Consider the following 17,784-nt stretch of genomic DNA (forward strand, 5'->3'; position numbering starts at 1 on the left):
GAGAGACAATACTCTAACCAGACACCACACACTACCAAATAAAACCCCCAATACCAGGAATGGGTTACCGTTTTTTGAGTTGTTGGCTAATAAGATCCCACAGACCTCTCAAAAACTAGAGTCCACTGCCAAAATTGTTGCCCTCAGTTGCTCTCCAGATCTTGAGGATAAGACCCTATCACCCAAGACACCACATACTTGAGGTATAGAACACGGAGAAATCCAGCTAATACCTAACTAGCGGCTTCATCCCTACTGGCCAGTATTCATAGTGTTAGAAGGTGCTATGCATGCTACTAGAGAGAAAAGTAATCACTGATCTCACCCAGCCATGATCCTGGGAGGTACAACAACCAGCCTCAACGTTATGCCCAACGGTGCAATAATGGAACCTATGTTATGGGAGCAAGTTTTTAAAAATATTGGATTCAAGGCTGGTTTCATGATATAGAACCCACATCTGGCACTGTCACTGAGGTCAAGAACATAAAGCTAGATAGGTCACGGGCCCCTCGGGAAAACCTACTATTACTCTGCTAAATTGATAACAGCAATAAAATGACTCCTACTGACATATTGCTATACCAATAGATCAGTGGCTCACTCAATCCTTATTAGAGAAGCTTCTTCTGGCAACTAGCAGAGTAATCCACAATTGGTCACCATGCAATGAATAAGAAGCTTTGGAATTCAGTCCTAAATGTGATACCTATATCAAACCTCTCCCTCAAGGCTCAAGGATCTATACAGAAGAGGGGGTAAAAAAAAATTTAAGAGCCAAACGTGGCAGATGACTTCAAGAAAATAGTGTTTTCCAAACACAGCAGGGCATATAGACATATATGAACTCACAGGGACTGTGAGAGTATATACAAGTTCTGTACAAGTTCAAACCAGACAAAATCTTAACATGGAGTTTCACCTCCAAGTAAGGAGCTATAGGCATGTGACTGCTACTGGGAGAGGGAAAGTCAGTTTTTTCTTTGGTGGCGTGACAGCTAGTATATAAAGCACACTCCAGGGCAGGCCACACGTCCAGGAAGAGTCAGGTATCACAAAGTAGACTGCAAGGGGGTTTTGTTTAAAAAGAGGGCGGGAGAGAGAGAACATGAAACTGGGTGGGTAGGGCAGGACCTGGAAGGAGTTGGGTAAATATAATAAAAAAATATTGTGGCGTGGTGGCGCACACCTTTAATCCCAGCACTTGAGAGTTCGAGGCCAGCCTGGTCTACAAAACAAGTCCAGGATAGCCATAAGATAGATAGATTTTAGATAGACAGACAGACAGACAGGAATTCCCAAAGAATAAATAAAAACATTACATATAGAGAGAGATGTAAATGCACACACACACACCCCTGATGAAATGTTTCAGAGGTTAAGAGTACTTGCTGCTCTTTCAAAGAACCAGTGCTTGATTCCCAGCATCCACACTGAGTAGCTTACAACCACCAGGAGGCCCAACTCCAGGAAGTCTCACACCCTCTTTTGGCCTTACAGACACCATACACATAAATTCAATTTTAAAAAATAAATAGGTATAAGTCAGGTGCAGTGATGCACGCCTGTAATCCCAGCATTCAAGGAGGCTGAGGCAGGCAGATCTCTGAGTACAAGGCCAGCCTGGTCTACAGAGCTAGTCCAGGACAGCCACGGCTACACAGAAAATCCCTGTCTCAAAAAAACATAAAAATGTGTGTGTGTGTGTGTGTGTATGTATCAGCCAAAAAAGTTGTTAAATATCAATCTGCAAGCCATCACTTGACATGTACTTACTGCTTACTCTGCAAACTTATGATACATTAATTTGGATAGCTTTAAAACTTACTGGAAAGCTGGACATGGTAGCGCATATCTTTAAACCCAGCACTTGGGAGGCAGAAGCAGGTAGATCTCAGAGTTCGAGGATACCCTGGTCTACAAAATGAGTTCCAGGAAAGCCAGAGCTACACAGAAAATCACTATCTAGAAAAAGCCAAAAAGGGGGAGTGGAGGGAGGAGGGGGAGGGGGAGAACTGCAATTAAGAGCACTTCTTGCTCTGGCACAGGACACAGGTTTCGTCCTCAGTACCTACAGAATGGATCACAACCATCTGTATTACAGTTCCAGAGAGTCTGATGCCCTCTTCTGACGTCTGTAGGTAACAGGCAAACATGCTGTACACATACATACATGAAAGCAAAACACTCACACAGATAAACTTTTTTTCTAAGCTTAAAAAGGAATCTGGTGAGTTTCTGAGTTCAAGGCTATCCTGGTCCACACAGGAAGTCCACACCAGTTGCATGGTAAGACTCAAACAAACCAACAAAAAGACAAACAAACAAAAAACAAAAGAAAAATTACCTTGGAGGAAAAAAAGAAAACGAAATTTGTTCTAGAGTGAGAAAAATAAAACTTAAGAGTCAATTCCACATGTGAGAAAACATGTGTCATACCAGTATTTGTATCCACATCTGACAGTTGGGTAGAGCCCGAGTTGGTGGTCACTAGCTGCAGAGGCTCTTGGTTGGCATCATATGGCTCTGCACGTTCTTCAACATCCTGGCTCTGGGACAGTTCCAGAACCCCAAAGCCCAACTGTGATGAAGCAGAGTCTAGAACAAAATTCCAAGAAAGGAGTTATCAGTCCACAACATTATCAATGTGCAAGATGCTGTCTCAGCTAAAGCGGATCATTTTTAAAACAAACCAAAAAAAAAAAAAAAAAGCCTAGTCTCACACATAATTTTTCCAAAACAATACATATTAAGGGGTTGGGCATGGGCTCAATCCCAAGCACCACATGAAAAGAAAAAGTCAAGAATAAAATATTAGACTGGGAATGGTAGCACACACTGAGATGCTCTGATGAGAAACCAGAGTCCTGATAGCACATACTAATGACAATAGCGATGGGAAGGCAGAAGCAGGGAGATCAAAAACCCAGGCTTAGCTACGCAGTGGACTCAAGGCCATCCTGCACTGTATGAGACCCTGCTGTAAACAAAAAAAATCTGAAGTAAAGGGGAGGGACCAGCTACAAAGTCCCGAAGGTAAAGGCTCCTGCTGCCTAACCTGTCATGACAACCTGAGTTTGATTCTCTGGGAAGGAGAGAACCAGCTCCCACAAGCTGGTTATGACCTCCACATGTGTGCCACAGAATTTGCATTCAGACACACACATCATTAAATTAATAAAATGTAGTTTTTAAAAGGAAAGGTATATAATAAAGCAAAAACGTAGGTATGATAAAGCCTTATAAGCACTTAATCTGGTAGACTGTCAACAATCTGTAGGTACACCAAATCCACAACCGAAAGTTCTTGAAAAATAGGTGCAAAAGGAGAAAGAACATATAGAAAGGGAGCTGGCCAATCAGTAATGTAATGACTCATTTGTTTGTTCCTTGTTTCCAGAAGGCATGCTATACGGCCAAGCCTGGCCTCTCAGCTTCCCTGGGTGCCAGAATTCTAGGTACACATCGCCATGCCCAGCTTACTGCCGTGTTTGGGGTTTTTAATATTAGTCTTCCAAAGGCCATGAACTGAAAGCTTAGTCACTGTATGTGGTGCCATTATGAGGCGGTGGCCTTTATTTTTAATTGGTTTGATTGTGACAGAGTCTCGCTCTAGCACAGGCTGCCTTCAAACGCAAGGCAATTCTGTCTAGATTCCTAACTGCTAGGATCACAGCTGAGCACCATACCAAGTGGTGGGCCCTTTAAGGAGTTAGGTAAGCAGGGACAGGGCCACACGGCCTCCTTTCTCTTTCCCTTGTTTCCCAACTACTGAGGTAAAGCAGCTTCATTCTGTGTGTACCCAACCATGCTGTCCTGTCCTGCTACAGGCCCAAAGAAATGGGTGAAATCTCCCAAACTGTTCATTTTCTGGGGTATTCTGTCATGACTCTGGAAGGCTGCTTAGCAGAGAAAATTCAGTCATCAAATTCAGGGAGACAGCCTAAATTACTAGGCAGATTCCTGACTGACTCTCAGCTGAGTCATAAGAAACCTATTACATAGTAAAGAGAAATGCAGCTACCTGTGTGTTCAAAGTAAAGGAGCAAAAGAAGAAGCTATTATTCGCAAAGCACGCAGGCTACCTTCAGCACAAGGAGAGCGTGCATCAGCATCTGGAGCTCCCGCTCCCATCTCTTCTTTCTCCTCTTCCAGCTCTTCCTCCTTCTCCTCCTCTGTGAGAGACGCGGCTTCTACTGTCACTCCCAGACCACTGCAGTGAAGGAACACAACCACATGATGGTCCCAGAGAAGACTGCTCAAAGCACACTGAATCCTGCTCTGACTACCTCACACACCAATTACCCTTAGCCAAGTTAGAAATGTAACAAACCCACAGGCTTTTAGTGCTGCCTATTGAAAGTACATAAAAGGTCAATGATTCAAAATACTATACAACGTAACAAAAACTGAACAGAAGAAAATCATAAATATATTTAAATTTTATCTTCTTTTTTTTTTTTGGTTTTTCAAGACAAGGTTTCTCTGTGTAGCCTTGGCTGTCTTAGACGAATGTTGTAGACCAGGCTGGCCTCGAACTTAACAGCGATCCACCTGCCTCTGCCTCCCAAGTGCTGGGATTAAAGGCGTGCGCCGCCGCCACCACCACCCAGCTAATTTTATCTTCTTATGATCAGACATAGCAAAACATTTCACTGAGAAGAATTAACACCACATAACAAAACAAAGTGTGCTGGGTAGTCAGGGACACTCAAAAATTACATCAAAATTCAAAAGTACTTTGGTAAAAAACCTCAGACTACACAAAAGAATCTCAATAAAAGGAAGGTTTGAGAGTCTATATATTAAAAAGAAATTACAGCTGGAGAGATAGCATGGAGGCTAAGAGCATGTATCTTCCAAGAACCTAAGATCCGGCCCCAAAGTTCACACCAAGGGATCCCAACTGTCTGTAATTCTGGGTCCAAGGGATCCACTGGCCTCTTTTGGCCTCTGCAGGTGCGGGGGGGGGGGGGGGGGTGAGGGAGATATGTACACGCACACACACATAATTAAAAATATATCTTTTTTGGTTTTTTAAAATATATTTATCAGCCGGGCGTGGTGGCGCACGCCTTTAATCCCAGCACTTGGGAGGCAGAGGCAGGCGGATCGCTGTGAGTTCGAGGCCAGCCTGGTCTACAAAGTGGGTCCAGGATGGCCAAGGCTACACAGAGAGACCCTGTCTCGAAAAACCAAAAATAAATAAATAAATAAATAAATAAATAAAATATATTTATCATGTATACAGTGCTCTACCTGCACACCAGAAAGGGGCTCCAGATCTCATTATAGGTGGTTGTGAGCCACCATGTGGTGGCTGGGATTAGAACTCAGGACCTTGGGAAGAGCAGCTTAAACTCTGACCCATTTCTCCAGCCCTTTTTGTCAGTGTTTTTTGAGACAGTATTTCCATGTATAGCTCTGGCAGGCACAGAACTCGCTCTATAGACCAGGCTAACCTCAAATTCAGAGGTCATGACAGGCCACCACTGCCTGGCAAAAATATTTTTTTTAAAGACATTAATACTACAGTCAAGATATCTAATAGTAAAACCAAAAAAAAAAAAAAAAAAGGTAAAGTAACAGAGGCATGGTGGCGCACACCTTTAATCCCAGCACTTGGGAGGCAGAGTCAGGCAGATCTCTGTGAGTTCGAGGCCAGCCTGGTCTACAAAGCCAGTTCTAGGATAGCCAGGGCTGTTACACAGAGAAACCCTGTCGCAAAAAAACAAAAACAAAAACAAACAAACAAACAAACAGGAAACAAGAAGGAAGGAAGGAGGAAGGGTCGAGTGGATGTAGTAGTGTATCCCTACAATTTCTGCATTTGGGAGGCTGAGGCAGGAGGATCGCCATATACTACAGAGAACCACCCTGCCGCAAAAAGGAAGGGAAGGGAGGGTGGAAGGAAGGAAGAGTAATTCAGTATTAAGAAAATTATTAATTTCATAATCCATCATTAAAAATGTTTGAAATGCTGGGCATGGTGGCACACACCTTTAATCTCATCACTCAGGAGGCAGAGGCAGATAGACCTCTGTGAGTCTGAGAACAGCCTGGTCTACATAGCAAGTTCCAGTAAAGCCAGGACTACATGAAGCTACATTGAATCCTAAATCCAATAAATAATAAATTATAATACAAAAGACATCTTTGACACACTGGAAAAGTCTGAATCTAAATTGTATTATTAATATGGAATTGTCTGTTTGTGGGTTTTTTTGGTTTTTTGAGACAGGGTTTCTCCGGGTAGCCCTGGCTGTCTGGCCTCGACTTCACAAAGATCTGCTTGCCTCTCTCTGCCTCCCGAGTGCTGGGATTAAAGGTGTGCACCATCACACCTGGCCTGTTTGTGTATTTATATTTTATGTATACCAATGTTTTATCTGCATGTATGTATGTGCACCACGTGTACACATGGTGCCTGCAGAGGTCAGAAGAGAATTTCATATACCCTGCAACTGGAGTTATGATGTGTGTGAAGCACATGGGTGCTAGGAACTGAACCTTGGTCCTCTGCAAGAACAGCAAGTGTTCTGACCTGCTGAACCCTCTGTAGCCCTTGGAATTACTATTTGTATAAATGGGTTGACAGTACTACAATTGCCTAAGACACTATTGTTACTTTTCGGGGACAAGTGCTAAACTATTTAAAGGGGAACTGAGTGTGTACTATGCCATGTCAGTCCCTCACAAAGTATATACATACACAGAAGGGACGGAAATGTACTAGCTCATCTCATTTGTTCATTCACTCATTCATTCAATGTACTAGTTCATCTCATTTGTTTGTTTGTTTATTGTTTATTGTTTTTCAAGACCGGGTTTCTCTGTGTAGCCTTGGTATACTGGGACTCCATTTGTAGATCAGGCCAGCCTCAAACTCACAGCGATCCGCCTGCCTATGCCTCTCTAGTGCTGGAATTAAAGGCGTGCGCCACCACTGCCCCCGGAATTTATCTCTTTTAAAACAAGAACCTAGGTACTAAAGAGATGGCTCAGCACGAAGAGCACTGCCTGCTCTTCCAAAAGTCCTGAGTTCAAATCCCAACAACCACACGGTAACTCACAACCATCTATAATGTGATCTGATGCCCTCTTCTGGCCTGCAAATGAACATGCAGATATAACACATACATAAAAGAGAAGGAAGGAAGGAAGGAATCTTAAAAAAAATAAAAAAAAAACCAGGGCTCAGAGGTTAAGAGCACTGGTTCTTCTTCCAAAGGTCCTGAGTTCAATTCCCAGCAACCACATGGTGGCTCCCAACCATCTATATAATGTGATCTGATAGCCTCTTCTGGCCTGCTGGCTCACATGCAGGCAGCATACTGTATAAATAATAAATAAATAAATCTTTTTTAAAAATAAAATAAAAATAAAAAATAAGGTGGGCATGGTGGTATACGCCTTTAATTCCAGCACTGGGGAGGCAGAGGCAGGAGGATCACTTTGAGTTCGAGGCCAGCCTGGTCTACAAAGCAAGTTCAGGACAGCCAAGGCTAACACAGAGACCCTGTCTCGAAAAACAAAAAATAAAACAAGAACCAACCTGGGCTGGAGAGGTAACTCAGCGGCGAACAGTATCAGTTCCCAACATCCATTTCAAGTAACTCCAGGGGACCCAATGCCCTCTCCTGACCTACACTAGCACCAAAACCACATGCACAAACCCTCACTGGCACATACACTTCATGAAAAGTAAAAATTGACTGTTTTGTCTTTGTTTGTTTGTTTGTTTGTTTGTTTATCGAGACAGGGTTTCTCTGTGTAGTCCTGGCTGTCCTGGACTCACTTTATAAACCAGGCTGGCCTCGAACTCCCAGCGATCCACCTGCCTCTGCCTCCTGAGTGCTGGGGTTAAAGGCATGCACCACCACACCCGGCTGTTTTGTCTTTTCAACACAAGATTTCTCTGTGTAGCCTTGGCTGTCCTGGAACTCAGTCTGTAGACCAGGCTGGCCTCTGCCTCTCAAGTGCTGGAACTAAAGGCGTGAACTACCACCTCTGGCTTAATAAAGAAAGTGAAAGCCTCTGGGCCAGTAGGACGGCTCATCAGGCAGTGGTGCTTGCCACCAAACCTCGTTACTTGGGTTCATTCTTTGAAGCCAGTCGTGGAAGCGGAAGCTGACCTCTACCCATGGGCCTCGTATGGTAAAGAAAGAACCAACTTCCACAAGCTATACTAACCTCCAAACACAGGCATGGCATGCACATGTGAATGTGCACATACACACAAATAAAATGATTAAAAAATGTAAAAAGACATTGAAACCCACACACCTGAGCCTTCTGTCTGTTGATGGGTCTTCTTTGTCCCTAATACCAAAGTGGAGGTGAGCTGGATTTGCCCTAGACCTCTTCTCCAGCTGTATTCAACCCCTTTGGTTGAGGTTTTGTTTGTTTATTTGTTTGTTTTAAAGAAAATCTTAATCTAGCCGGGCAATGGTGGCGCACACCTTTAACCCCAGCACTCAGGAGGCAGAGGCAGGTGGATTTCTATGAGTTTGAGGCCAGCCTGGTGTACATAGAGAGTTCCAGAACAGCCAGGGCTACATGAAGAATCCTTGTCTCAACAAACATACACACACACACACACACACACACACACACACACACACACACACACAGAGTCTCAATCTGCATAGACTGGCTAGGCTGGTATGTAGCTCAGGCTGACTCTAAACTTACCATGATCCTACTGACTCAGCCTCCAGAGTACTAGAGTCAGGGATGTGCATCACCACCCCTGGCTCCCAAAGTTTTAAATACTGCACTATCCATATGACTCTCCAATGTACCTCCTCAGCCAGCACATGGACCGCCTGTTCACCATCCCCACGTCTAATGGGCCTCAGCCATCAGCAATTGAACTACCCCTCCTTCAGTCTTCTCCATCTCAAGCAGCCACTCCAGTCTAGCTATTCAAACAGAACCAGAATTGTTACTGCCTCCTGCCTACTGACGCTGCTCCACATGTGCTCCATCTTCAAATCCTATTTTCAGATCTCGGAATCTCACTGACTCCTGATCCACTTCTACCCTGGATTTTTAAAAATAAACTAGTAATGTTATTCCATTAAAATACTTAACAAATGTCATAAAAATTTTTAATTTACTTTGTGAAAAACTTTATTAAGAGATCAAAACACAAGCTACACAGTAAAAAGCATTTACAAACCAAACCACACAGCTACAAAGGACTACATCCAGAATTTCCACAGCCCTCTCAAGACACAATGGGGGCTGGGAGGAGGTGGCACACACCTATAATCCCAGCACTTACTAAGGAGGCAGAGACAGGCTGATCCCTGAGTTTGAAGCCAGCCTAGTCTACAGAGTGAGTTCCAGGACAACCAGAGCTACAACAGAAAAAGCTAGGGACAGCCAGACGCGGTGACGCACACCTGTAATCCCAGCACTTGGGGAGGCAGAAGCAGGTGGATCTCTGTGAGTTCGAAACCAGCCTGATGTACAAAGTGGGTCCAGGACAGGCAAGACTACACAGAGAAACCTTGTCTCAAGAGGCAAAGACAAAAAGCTAGGGACATCACTCAGCAGTGGATAGAACTTGCCTAGCGTGCATGAGACCCCAAGTTCAACTCCTGGGGTGTGTGCAGGGGTTGGGGAACAAGTAAAAAATAAATAATTCAATTTAAAATTGGTAAAGATATAAACAAACACTTCCCTGAAGAGGATGGCAGATGGCAAGCAAGCACATAAGAGGTCCAACCGCACTTGTCATTAGGAAAATGAAAATCAAACCACAATGAGATATTTCTACACACTTATCAGAATGGCACAAATGAAAACAGTGAAGAGGGCTGGCTCAGGTAGGAAAGTGCTTGTCTAGAGTGCATGAAGCAAGGATTCCATCCTCAATACCATGTAAATGTACAGGTGATACTTGCCTGTGTTTCCAGCAACTGAGATAGAGGCAAGGGCATCAAAAGCTCAAGGTCGCAGTGAGCTTGAGGTTTGGGGCTAGCCTGGGATACATAAGGCACTTTCAATTTTTTTTTCTAATTCATATATATTATATCTTATAAACAGTGAAGGCTCTGGTAGTAAATTCAGTATCAGAACACTGAAACCTCAAGTTCAACCCTGAACACCTCAAAGACAAAACAGTGAAAAAACATCAACAGCCGGTGAGAACAAAGTCAGAACTCTTCTGCATTGTTGACGACACAGATGCTCTAGAACACTCTGATAGCTTTTTAAAAACTAATATGACTACTACACAGCCAAGCAAATAAAAACCTGGGCATTACTAAAGAAATAAAAGCTTATATTCGGCCTCGCACTGTGGCACACGCCTGTGATCCCAGCACTCAGGGAGTCAGAGGCAGGCAGATCTCTGTGAGTTTGAGGCCAGCCTGGTCTACAAAATGAGTCCAGGACATCCAGGGCTACACAGAGAAACCATGTCTTGAAAAAACAAAAACAAGAAGGTTATATTCATGAGAACAATCTGTATAAGGTGCCAGCATGGTAGCCATGCTTTAAGCAGTATTCAGGAGGCAAAAACAGGCAGATCAGTGAATTCAAAGTCACCCTGGCCTAAATAGCAAGTTCTAGGCCAGCCACAGCTATATAGTGAGTTATCTCTCCAAAAAAAAAAAGCCTTCACCTGCTGAGCGATCTTCCTGACCTTTGTGTGAATATGCATATTTATACACACACCCAGCCTGACAACCTGAGTTCAGTCCCCAGGAGCCACATGGTAGAGAAGAAAATCAAGTTGACCTCTGACCTCCACAGTGCCACCCACACACATATAGGTAGACATAATTAAACAAACAAAATGTTTATTTGCACAAATATTTGTACATTTTCTTCACAATACTCAAAAACTTTTTTTTTTTTTTTTTTTTTTTTTTTTGGTTTTTCGAGACAGGGTTTCTCTGTGTAGCCTTGGCCATCCTGGACTCACTTTGTAGACCAGGCTGGCCTCGAACTCACAGCGATCCACCTGCCTCTGCCTCCCGAGTGCTAGGATTAAAGGCGTGCGCCACCACGCTCGGCTAATACTCAAAAACTTAAAGATATGCTTCTATCTATGAATAATGGCATATGTGATACACTCTGCAACTACTCAGATTGGAAAGAAGAGACTGCTGATACATGGCACACTCTGACAGATCTCCCAGGGGTTATGCTGATGGAAAAAAATCCTATAAACTTACATATTTATATGATATTTTGAAACAAACTTACTAAATTAACATGGGTTAATGACTGCTAAGGGTTCAGGTACAGAAGATGAAGGGAGGTATGAACCTTTCGAAGAGTATCAGGCTTCCTTGCACACCACAAGCGTTCAGCCTCTTGACTGTACTGACAGGCACACAAACCCACACAGGTGATAAACTAGAAACACAGTACCTATCCACAGCACAACAGAAAAGCCAAGTGAATGCCGTGACTCCCCATCAGTATCCTGACTGGAATATTAGGGTCTGCAAGGTATTACCATAACAGACCAAGCAAAGTATACTTAGGCTCTCCCTGTACTCTCTGTGTTGAGTTTTGTTTGTTGAGATAGTTCCACTACATATTCTAGGTTATTCCTGAACTCTGTACTCCAATATGGTCCCTTTGCCGCAGCCTCCCAATTACTAAATTCACAGGCACGCATCACCACACTGAGCTCTGCATTACTCCTTACAACAGCATGTGCGTGTAGCACAAGCACTCTAATTCATGGGGGCTTTAGATACAGCTCAGCGGTAGACAGCTCGCCTAGGGTATACAAGGCTCTACATGAAATATGAAAATAAATACGTAAGACTAGAGATGGATCCATGGGTAAGAGCACTGGCAGCTCTTTCCAAAGACTGGGGTCAATTCCTTAATCTCAATTGACAGCTAACAATCTTCTACAATTCCAGTTCCAAAGGACTCTGCATGCTCTGCTGACCTCAGAGGGCACTCACTACATGTAAAATATCCTTTACACATAAAAATAAATAAAACCCCCAAAAATTAAATAAATACCTAAAAATTAATCTTTAAAATGACAATATTTGGCCGGGCAGTGGCGGCGCACACCTTTAATTCCAGCATTTGGGAGGCAGAAACAGCAAGGGCTACAGAGAAACCCTGTCTTGAAACTACCCCCTATAAACAAACAAATAGACAGACAACAGACAAACAATATTTGGGACCAGTAAGATGACTCAGTTGGTAAAAGACACTTGCCACCAAGCCTGTTGACACATGAGAAAGACCTGATTCCCTCCTGTAAACTGCCCTCTGACCTCCAGAGTACATGTGTGTATCTGCCCTTCACACACCAAAAACAATTTTTAAATATTTGATGGGAAAATTAAAAAATATATACATATTCCTTCTATATTATATAGTGGGACATTCCCTGTTTAGGAACATCAGTTGTTTCTTTTTGTTTTGGTTTGGTTTTGTTTTGTTTTTTTTTTTTGTTTTTTTTTTTGTTTTTCGAGACAAAGTTTCTCTGTGTAGCCTTGGCTGTCCTAGACTTGCTTTGTAGACCAGGCTGGCCTCGAACTCACAGTGATCCGCCTGCCTCTGCCTCCTGAGTGCCGGGATTAAAGGCGTGCGCCACCACGCCTGGCTAGGAACATCAGTTTTTATCATCAGAACATGAGATAAAACTTTTTTCTTTTTTCTTTTTTGTGTAACCTTGGCTGTCCTGGACTTGATTTTTAGACCATGCTGACCTCGAACTCACAGAGATCTGCCTGCCTCTGCCTCCCTAATGCTGGGATTAAAGGCATGCACCACCACCAAATGGCTAAGATTTGGGGGGGGGGGGGGGGGTAGGGTAATTTTATGACAGAAAAAATTTCTTAGCAGTTAAGTTTTTGTTTCAAAATATCTACTTATAAAATAAAGATTCTAGCCGGGCATGGTGATGCACGCCTTTAATCCCAGCACTCGGGAGGCAGAGGCAGGCAGATCACTGTGAGTTCGAGGCCAGCTTGGTCTACAAAGTGAGTCCAGAATGGCCAAGGCTACACAGAGAAACCCTGTCTCGAAAAATAAAATAAAGATTCTATGTGAACATGTGCTTGTTTGTGGTACGTGTGTCTCTGTGCTGTGTGTGTATGTTTGTGTTCTGAGGAACTTCCATTTTTTTTTGGACTCCACCTCAGTTCTCCCCAGCATCGTGGCCTTTGCACATGAAGTTTACTATCTGGAAAGATCTTCCTCTCACAGGGTAGCTTCTCCTCAGCCCCTTAACTGTGACTAACATTTCATTTGTTGTTTAGACTGCGCTCCTCAGAGAAGTATTCCTTTACTCCCAACTGGATTCTTTGTATTTTGTTCTCTTTGTAATAATAATTGTAACTCAGGACTGAGATAAAGACTAGGTCTCCCCTATTAAGTTACAAGCCCCATGATACAAAGCCCTCTAGAGCACAGGCTGCACAGGACCATAAGACCTGTGTTTACATAAAGAGCAAGAGCAACACACTGATTCAAAAGGGAAACGCAGCACAGAGCATCCCAAACAGTACTGCTGTATTTACAACGGGGCATGCCCACTTCCTGTTGCCCCCATGCACCCCAGGTTACATGCCATGAAAGCACACCTGAGCGGAGCACATAGTCCTCAAAGACACTATAAAGAAAGAAAGGTAACAAGACAGTGGCACCAGCCATGCAGCTCACCCCTGTAGTCTCAGCAACTGAGAGGCGGAGGCAGGAAGATCACCATGATTAGAGATCAGACTGCACTACACAGCCTGGGCTACAAAATGAGACTCAGACTCAAAAACTAAACAAACAACACAATCTCAGGTAAGGGAAGCAGCTAGGTATAGGAACAAGCACTGTGTCAGTGGCAAAGACCATCCGGCCGAGGGGTCCAACTGTAACAGTGTGTGCCAAGGGTTATGGCAAACTGTAGCCATACAGACCAGCAAGGCCAAAAGCCAGAAATGCAGGTTTTATGAAAAATTACCTCCTCCTTTTTTTATTTATTTATTGGGGCTGGGAGAGAGGGCAGGGCCTCACTATCTAGCCCTGGCTGGTCTGGAAGTCCACTTGTAGACCAGGCTGGCCTTGAATTCACATAGATATACCCACTCATGCCCCAACAGCACTGGAACTAACGCTGTACAAGACCACACCAGGCTCCTGGTTTTTAAATTCAACTCCTGCAAATATATTTTGACATTATGAGCCTAATAAAACTTATCCACTGGCCAAGATGAGCCCACTAGTGTGCAGACCGTTTAAAAGTATCCATGTCCACTTGAGGGGAAAATTTATGTTCAGATACAATAATAAAAACACAAGGAAAAAGCACTTTGCGTTCAGGTAAAGCAACAGGTGTAACCGTGTCAAGCTAACACCCCTGTCTCTTAACTCTCTCCCCCTCTCAGCCTACCACCTCAAAGCTCCTAAAGTTGTCTGTGTTCTCTGACCTCAGAAGAACTGGGACAGAAGGCTGAGAAACCATGCATAGTAAGAGAGAGAAGCGCTGGAGCCAGAAGGTGCAGCTCTCCCTAAACACAGCCCAGCAAGTCCTTTGACTTCTCTGCCCATCAGAGTCCTCACTGGCGACTGCGTCTTTACTGCACAGTTGCTTAAGGACAGAATGAACTAAGGTTATGTCAGAAGTCAGTACCGGGCTTACCACAGAGGACACCAGGACTTACATGAGGCACAATACTCTTTGGGGCATATGGTACAATTTGAACATTGTAGTTACACAGAGTATTACTTCACAAAAGACATGCCAGCTCTCAGTCCTAAAACAAGACTAGCTATATGAGCCCCCAAATCCCATTCCTTAATTCACAAAACCAAGATTAATCTCTTTCTCTTTGGAATGAGTCAGCAGGTACAGATAAAAGCTGACCGACCGAATAAGAAGTTGAGATCAATTCTTTCAAACAGTAGTGTACCTGCTTGTCCTGTTTGGCTGAGGTAACTGCTCTATGACCTGACTGATGGAGCCACAGGGACCCAAACGGGAAGAATCCGCAGGGTCTGAAAAACAACAATCGTAATTGGATATTAGCACAAAAGACATTTACCACCAAACTTTAGCGCAAATTCGGGTATTTATTTAGACAACACCCTGAGCTCCTGAAGGCTGGCTCACTATACACTAGATGACACACTTCCTGACACACATCTCTCGACTGTGTGTTGAAATCGCTCTGCTGCGATAGGGCCTTTAACACTACAAAGGAGCGTCAAGCCTTAAACGGCTCACCTGCAGCTTTGTTTTCTTTCAGATGTTCACTGAGTGAGCGATGGCTGTCGCCTTGTTCTTCGGCAGCTGTTTGTGCTGGATTTGATACATCCTAGAAAACACACGTCCGTAAGAACCTCACCGCATACAAGGTAGCGCACAATGGACTTTGTGTGTGTCTGTGTGTGAATGTGTTGATTTTTTTTTTTTTTCCTCTTCCCCACTAACTTTATCCAAAAGATAATGCAAGGAAGTTTTGGGGATTAGTTTGGATTAGGGGTGGAAAGACTAAGGCCCCCCCTTCAACCGTTTTCCGACCTGGCATCTATCACTCACCAGCACGGGGGTCTCTTTGTGCATCTGCAGATTGGGAAGGTGTCGAGACAGGATACTGAAATGGGACCCTGCATCTTCTTCCAAAACCTGGCTTTCAGGCTGGGAATCTTCGATTATCAGGCAAGGAGTGTCTTGCTGCGAGAAATCCGAATCCAACTGACTTCCAGTTGGGTCCATCTGCTCCCCTGGAATGGAATAACAAAAGATCAGTTCGGAGAGTAATCCCACAGCCTTCCTCACACAATCTGCGACTAATAACGGGGTAGAAGTGCGAGAGCTTGAAAGGGACCAGTCTAGGGCCCCTGAGCAGCATGCATTTGCAATCACTAGAAGTACTTTCCGAGCTACCCACCCCCTTCGATCCTCCGTTATTTACGACGAGCCTCTGGATCCTTCGGTCCCTCCCACCCTCCTTTCTCTTCACCTTCCCTCAGACACCCTAGCTTCCTTCCTCACCTCTTCTCCCCGCCCCTTTCCATCCCCCTACAACTCTCCCTGCGTCCAGCCGTCTCTGAGCCCCGAGAAAAACCCTTTGCAAACCCAGCCGGCAGGAAGCCCACGGCCCTCACGCGGCCTCAAGACCACCGCGGCGGCCGCCTCCCAACCCCCTCCCGCGGCCCTCCAACCCAATCCCCGTCACCGCCGCCATGCTTGCCACCCCGCCCCCCTCTGGGCAGCCAGCCCTTCAAATCTGCCTCCCGGGCCTCAAAGGTCGGCTCGCCGCGCTGCGCTCCCAGCACTACCTGGCATCCCGGCGGGAGGTCCCTCACGCTGGATCTAGAGGTCTCTACACGGTGCCCAGGGCCCTCCAGGTCGATCCCCAGGTCGCCACCGGCCACGAGCTCCCCCTTTTCCCGTCACGTCATGCAGTATCGGACCGCCCATTCGCCGCTGTCGTCCGCCACTCAGGGAATCCTGTAGATGATAGGTGGCTAAGGTGGAGTGCCCGCCCCCCACGTAAGAAAAGGAACACGGCGGCGCGTTTCCATGGCAGCATGGACGGCGCAGGCCCTCCCCCTGATACAGCCAGAATGACAGTATCCTTGAACCGAAGGGACATTGAGAGGGCAAGAAATAGACACCCCTGCCTAAAGGACGGGGGTGGGGGTGGGGTACTCACTACTCACATTTGAGAGTATCGGCCTTTTCGTTGACTTCCATGGAAAAAGAAAGCCTCCTGGCTTTTCAGAGAAAGGGCAAAGAGGATAGCTAGTACTTGAGATTGTGAAATGGAAGAGACAAGACTCGACGAGGTTTGCCAGTGTCGATCCTGATCCCCTTTGTAGACCTTTGCCTAAATTTAAAGGGCCTCAGTTTTCCCGCTCTATCTCTCTAGCAGTTTTGTTATTGTTGTTTTACGTTGTCTGAAGGCTCCAGTGAGTCTTCTTGTTCCCACTCCCTTTTAAGCTTCCTATTTGTTTGTGTCTCTCTGCCCTTTCTTTCACGGGATTGCAGAAGCCTCAGACACTTTGCACCTCCCATTGAAAGAACTGAGCATTGTGGTCCTCAAACTGGGAGCAAAGAGAACAGCTGTCGCTCCTACTAACTCAATGACCTAAAGAATCCAAACCCAGAGATTTAATTATCCTAATTATGGTGTCAGGGTCTTCTAAAGGGTGGGGCAGCTGTGACACCTATTAATGAACTGAGCCCAAGAGATATGCGTGGTTTTGTTGTCATTTTAATTTAAATAGCCCTTGGATCTGGGCTAGGATTCTAACCAAGCAGCTGTCAGAAGGGAAAGCAAGCGCCTTGCACAATGCCAAGTATATACATAGTAGGCATTAAATTGGAGGTAGGTTTTCCCTACTCCAGACTCAGAATGATTTAGGCACAGCCTATACACGGTTCTCAACTTCTATAAATGCCCAGTTCAGCCCTTGAAATAAGCTAAGCTTAGAGAGGAGCACCCTGCCAGCCAAGCTTCTCTCTGCTGCTATAAATTACAGTGATGATATTTTCATAACCCAGAAATAAAAGCATGTCGTTTTCATATACATTACTTGTGGGAACAAAAGGATTGGCTTAAATGAAATTGTTCTGAAAGATCTAGGGTCTCTTACTGTTATAACTAAAATTCCGGTCCTAGAATGTTTTACAAGTAGGGCACAAATGGCCCAAATCACAGAGACACATCTCACTTTTTCTTTTTCTTTCTTTCTTTTTTTAATGAGACAGGATCTCTCTGTGTAGCCTTGGCTGTCTTGGACTCACTTTGTAGACCAGGCTGGCCTCGAACTCACAGAGCTCTGCCT

At 44.6% G+C, this 17,784-nt stretch overlaps 1 protein-coding gene across 1 annotated transcript in view; it reads right to left on the bottom strand.

Moving 5' to 3' along the window:
- The window catches only part of Tp53bp1 (tumor protein p53 binding protein 1), a 70,390-nt gene extending 54,029 nt beyond the window's left edge, over positions 1-16,361 (bottom strand). The window contains exons 1-6 of the mRNA XM_051144488.1: positions 16,273-16,361; positions 15,530-15,714; positions 15,215-15,305; positions 14,901-14,985; positions 4,086-4,213; positions 2,440-2,598 (exon numbers count right to left, since the gene is read on the bottom strand). Of these exons, the coding sequence (XP_051000445.1) occupies positions 2,440-2,598; positions 4,086-4,213; positions 14,901-14,985; positions 15,215-15,305; positions 15,530-15,714; positions 16,273-16,279 (655 nt within the window). The 5' untranslated portion in view covers positions 16,280-16,361. The remainder of the gene's footprint in view (positions 1-2,439; positions 2,599-4,085; positions 4,214-14,900; positions 14,986-15,214; positions 15,306-15,529; positions 15,715-16,272) is intronic.
- Between the last annotated feature and the right edge of the window lie 1,423 nt (positions 16,362-17,784).

The sequence above is a fragment of the Acomys russatus genome, chromosome 4, assembly GCF_903995435.1.
Source record: "Acomys russatus chromosome 4, mAcoRus1.1, whole genome shotgun sequence".
Classification (NCBI taxonomy): domain Eukaryota; kingdom Metazoa; phylum Chordata; class Mammalia; order Rodentia; family Muridae; genus Acomys; species Acomys russatus.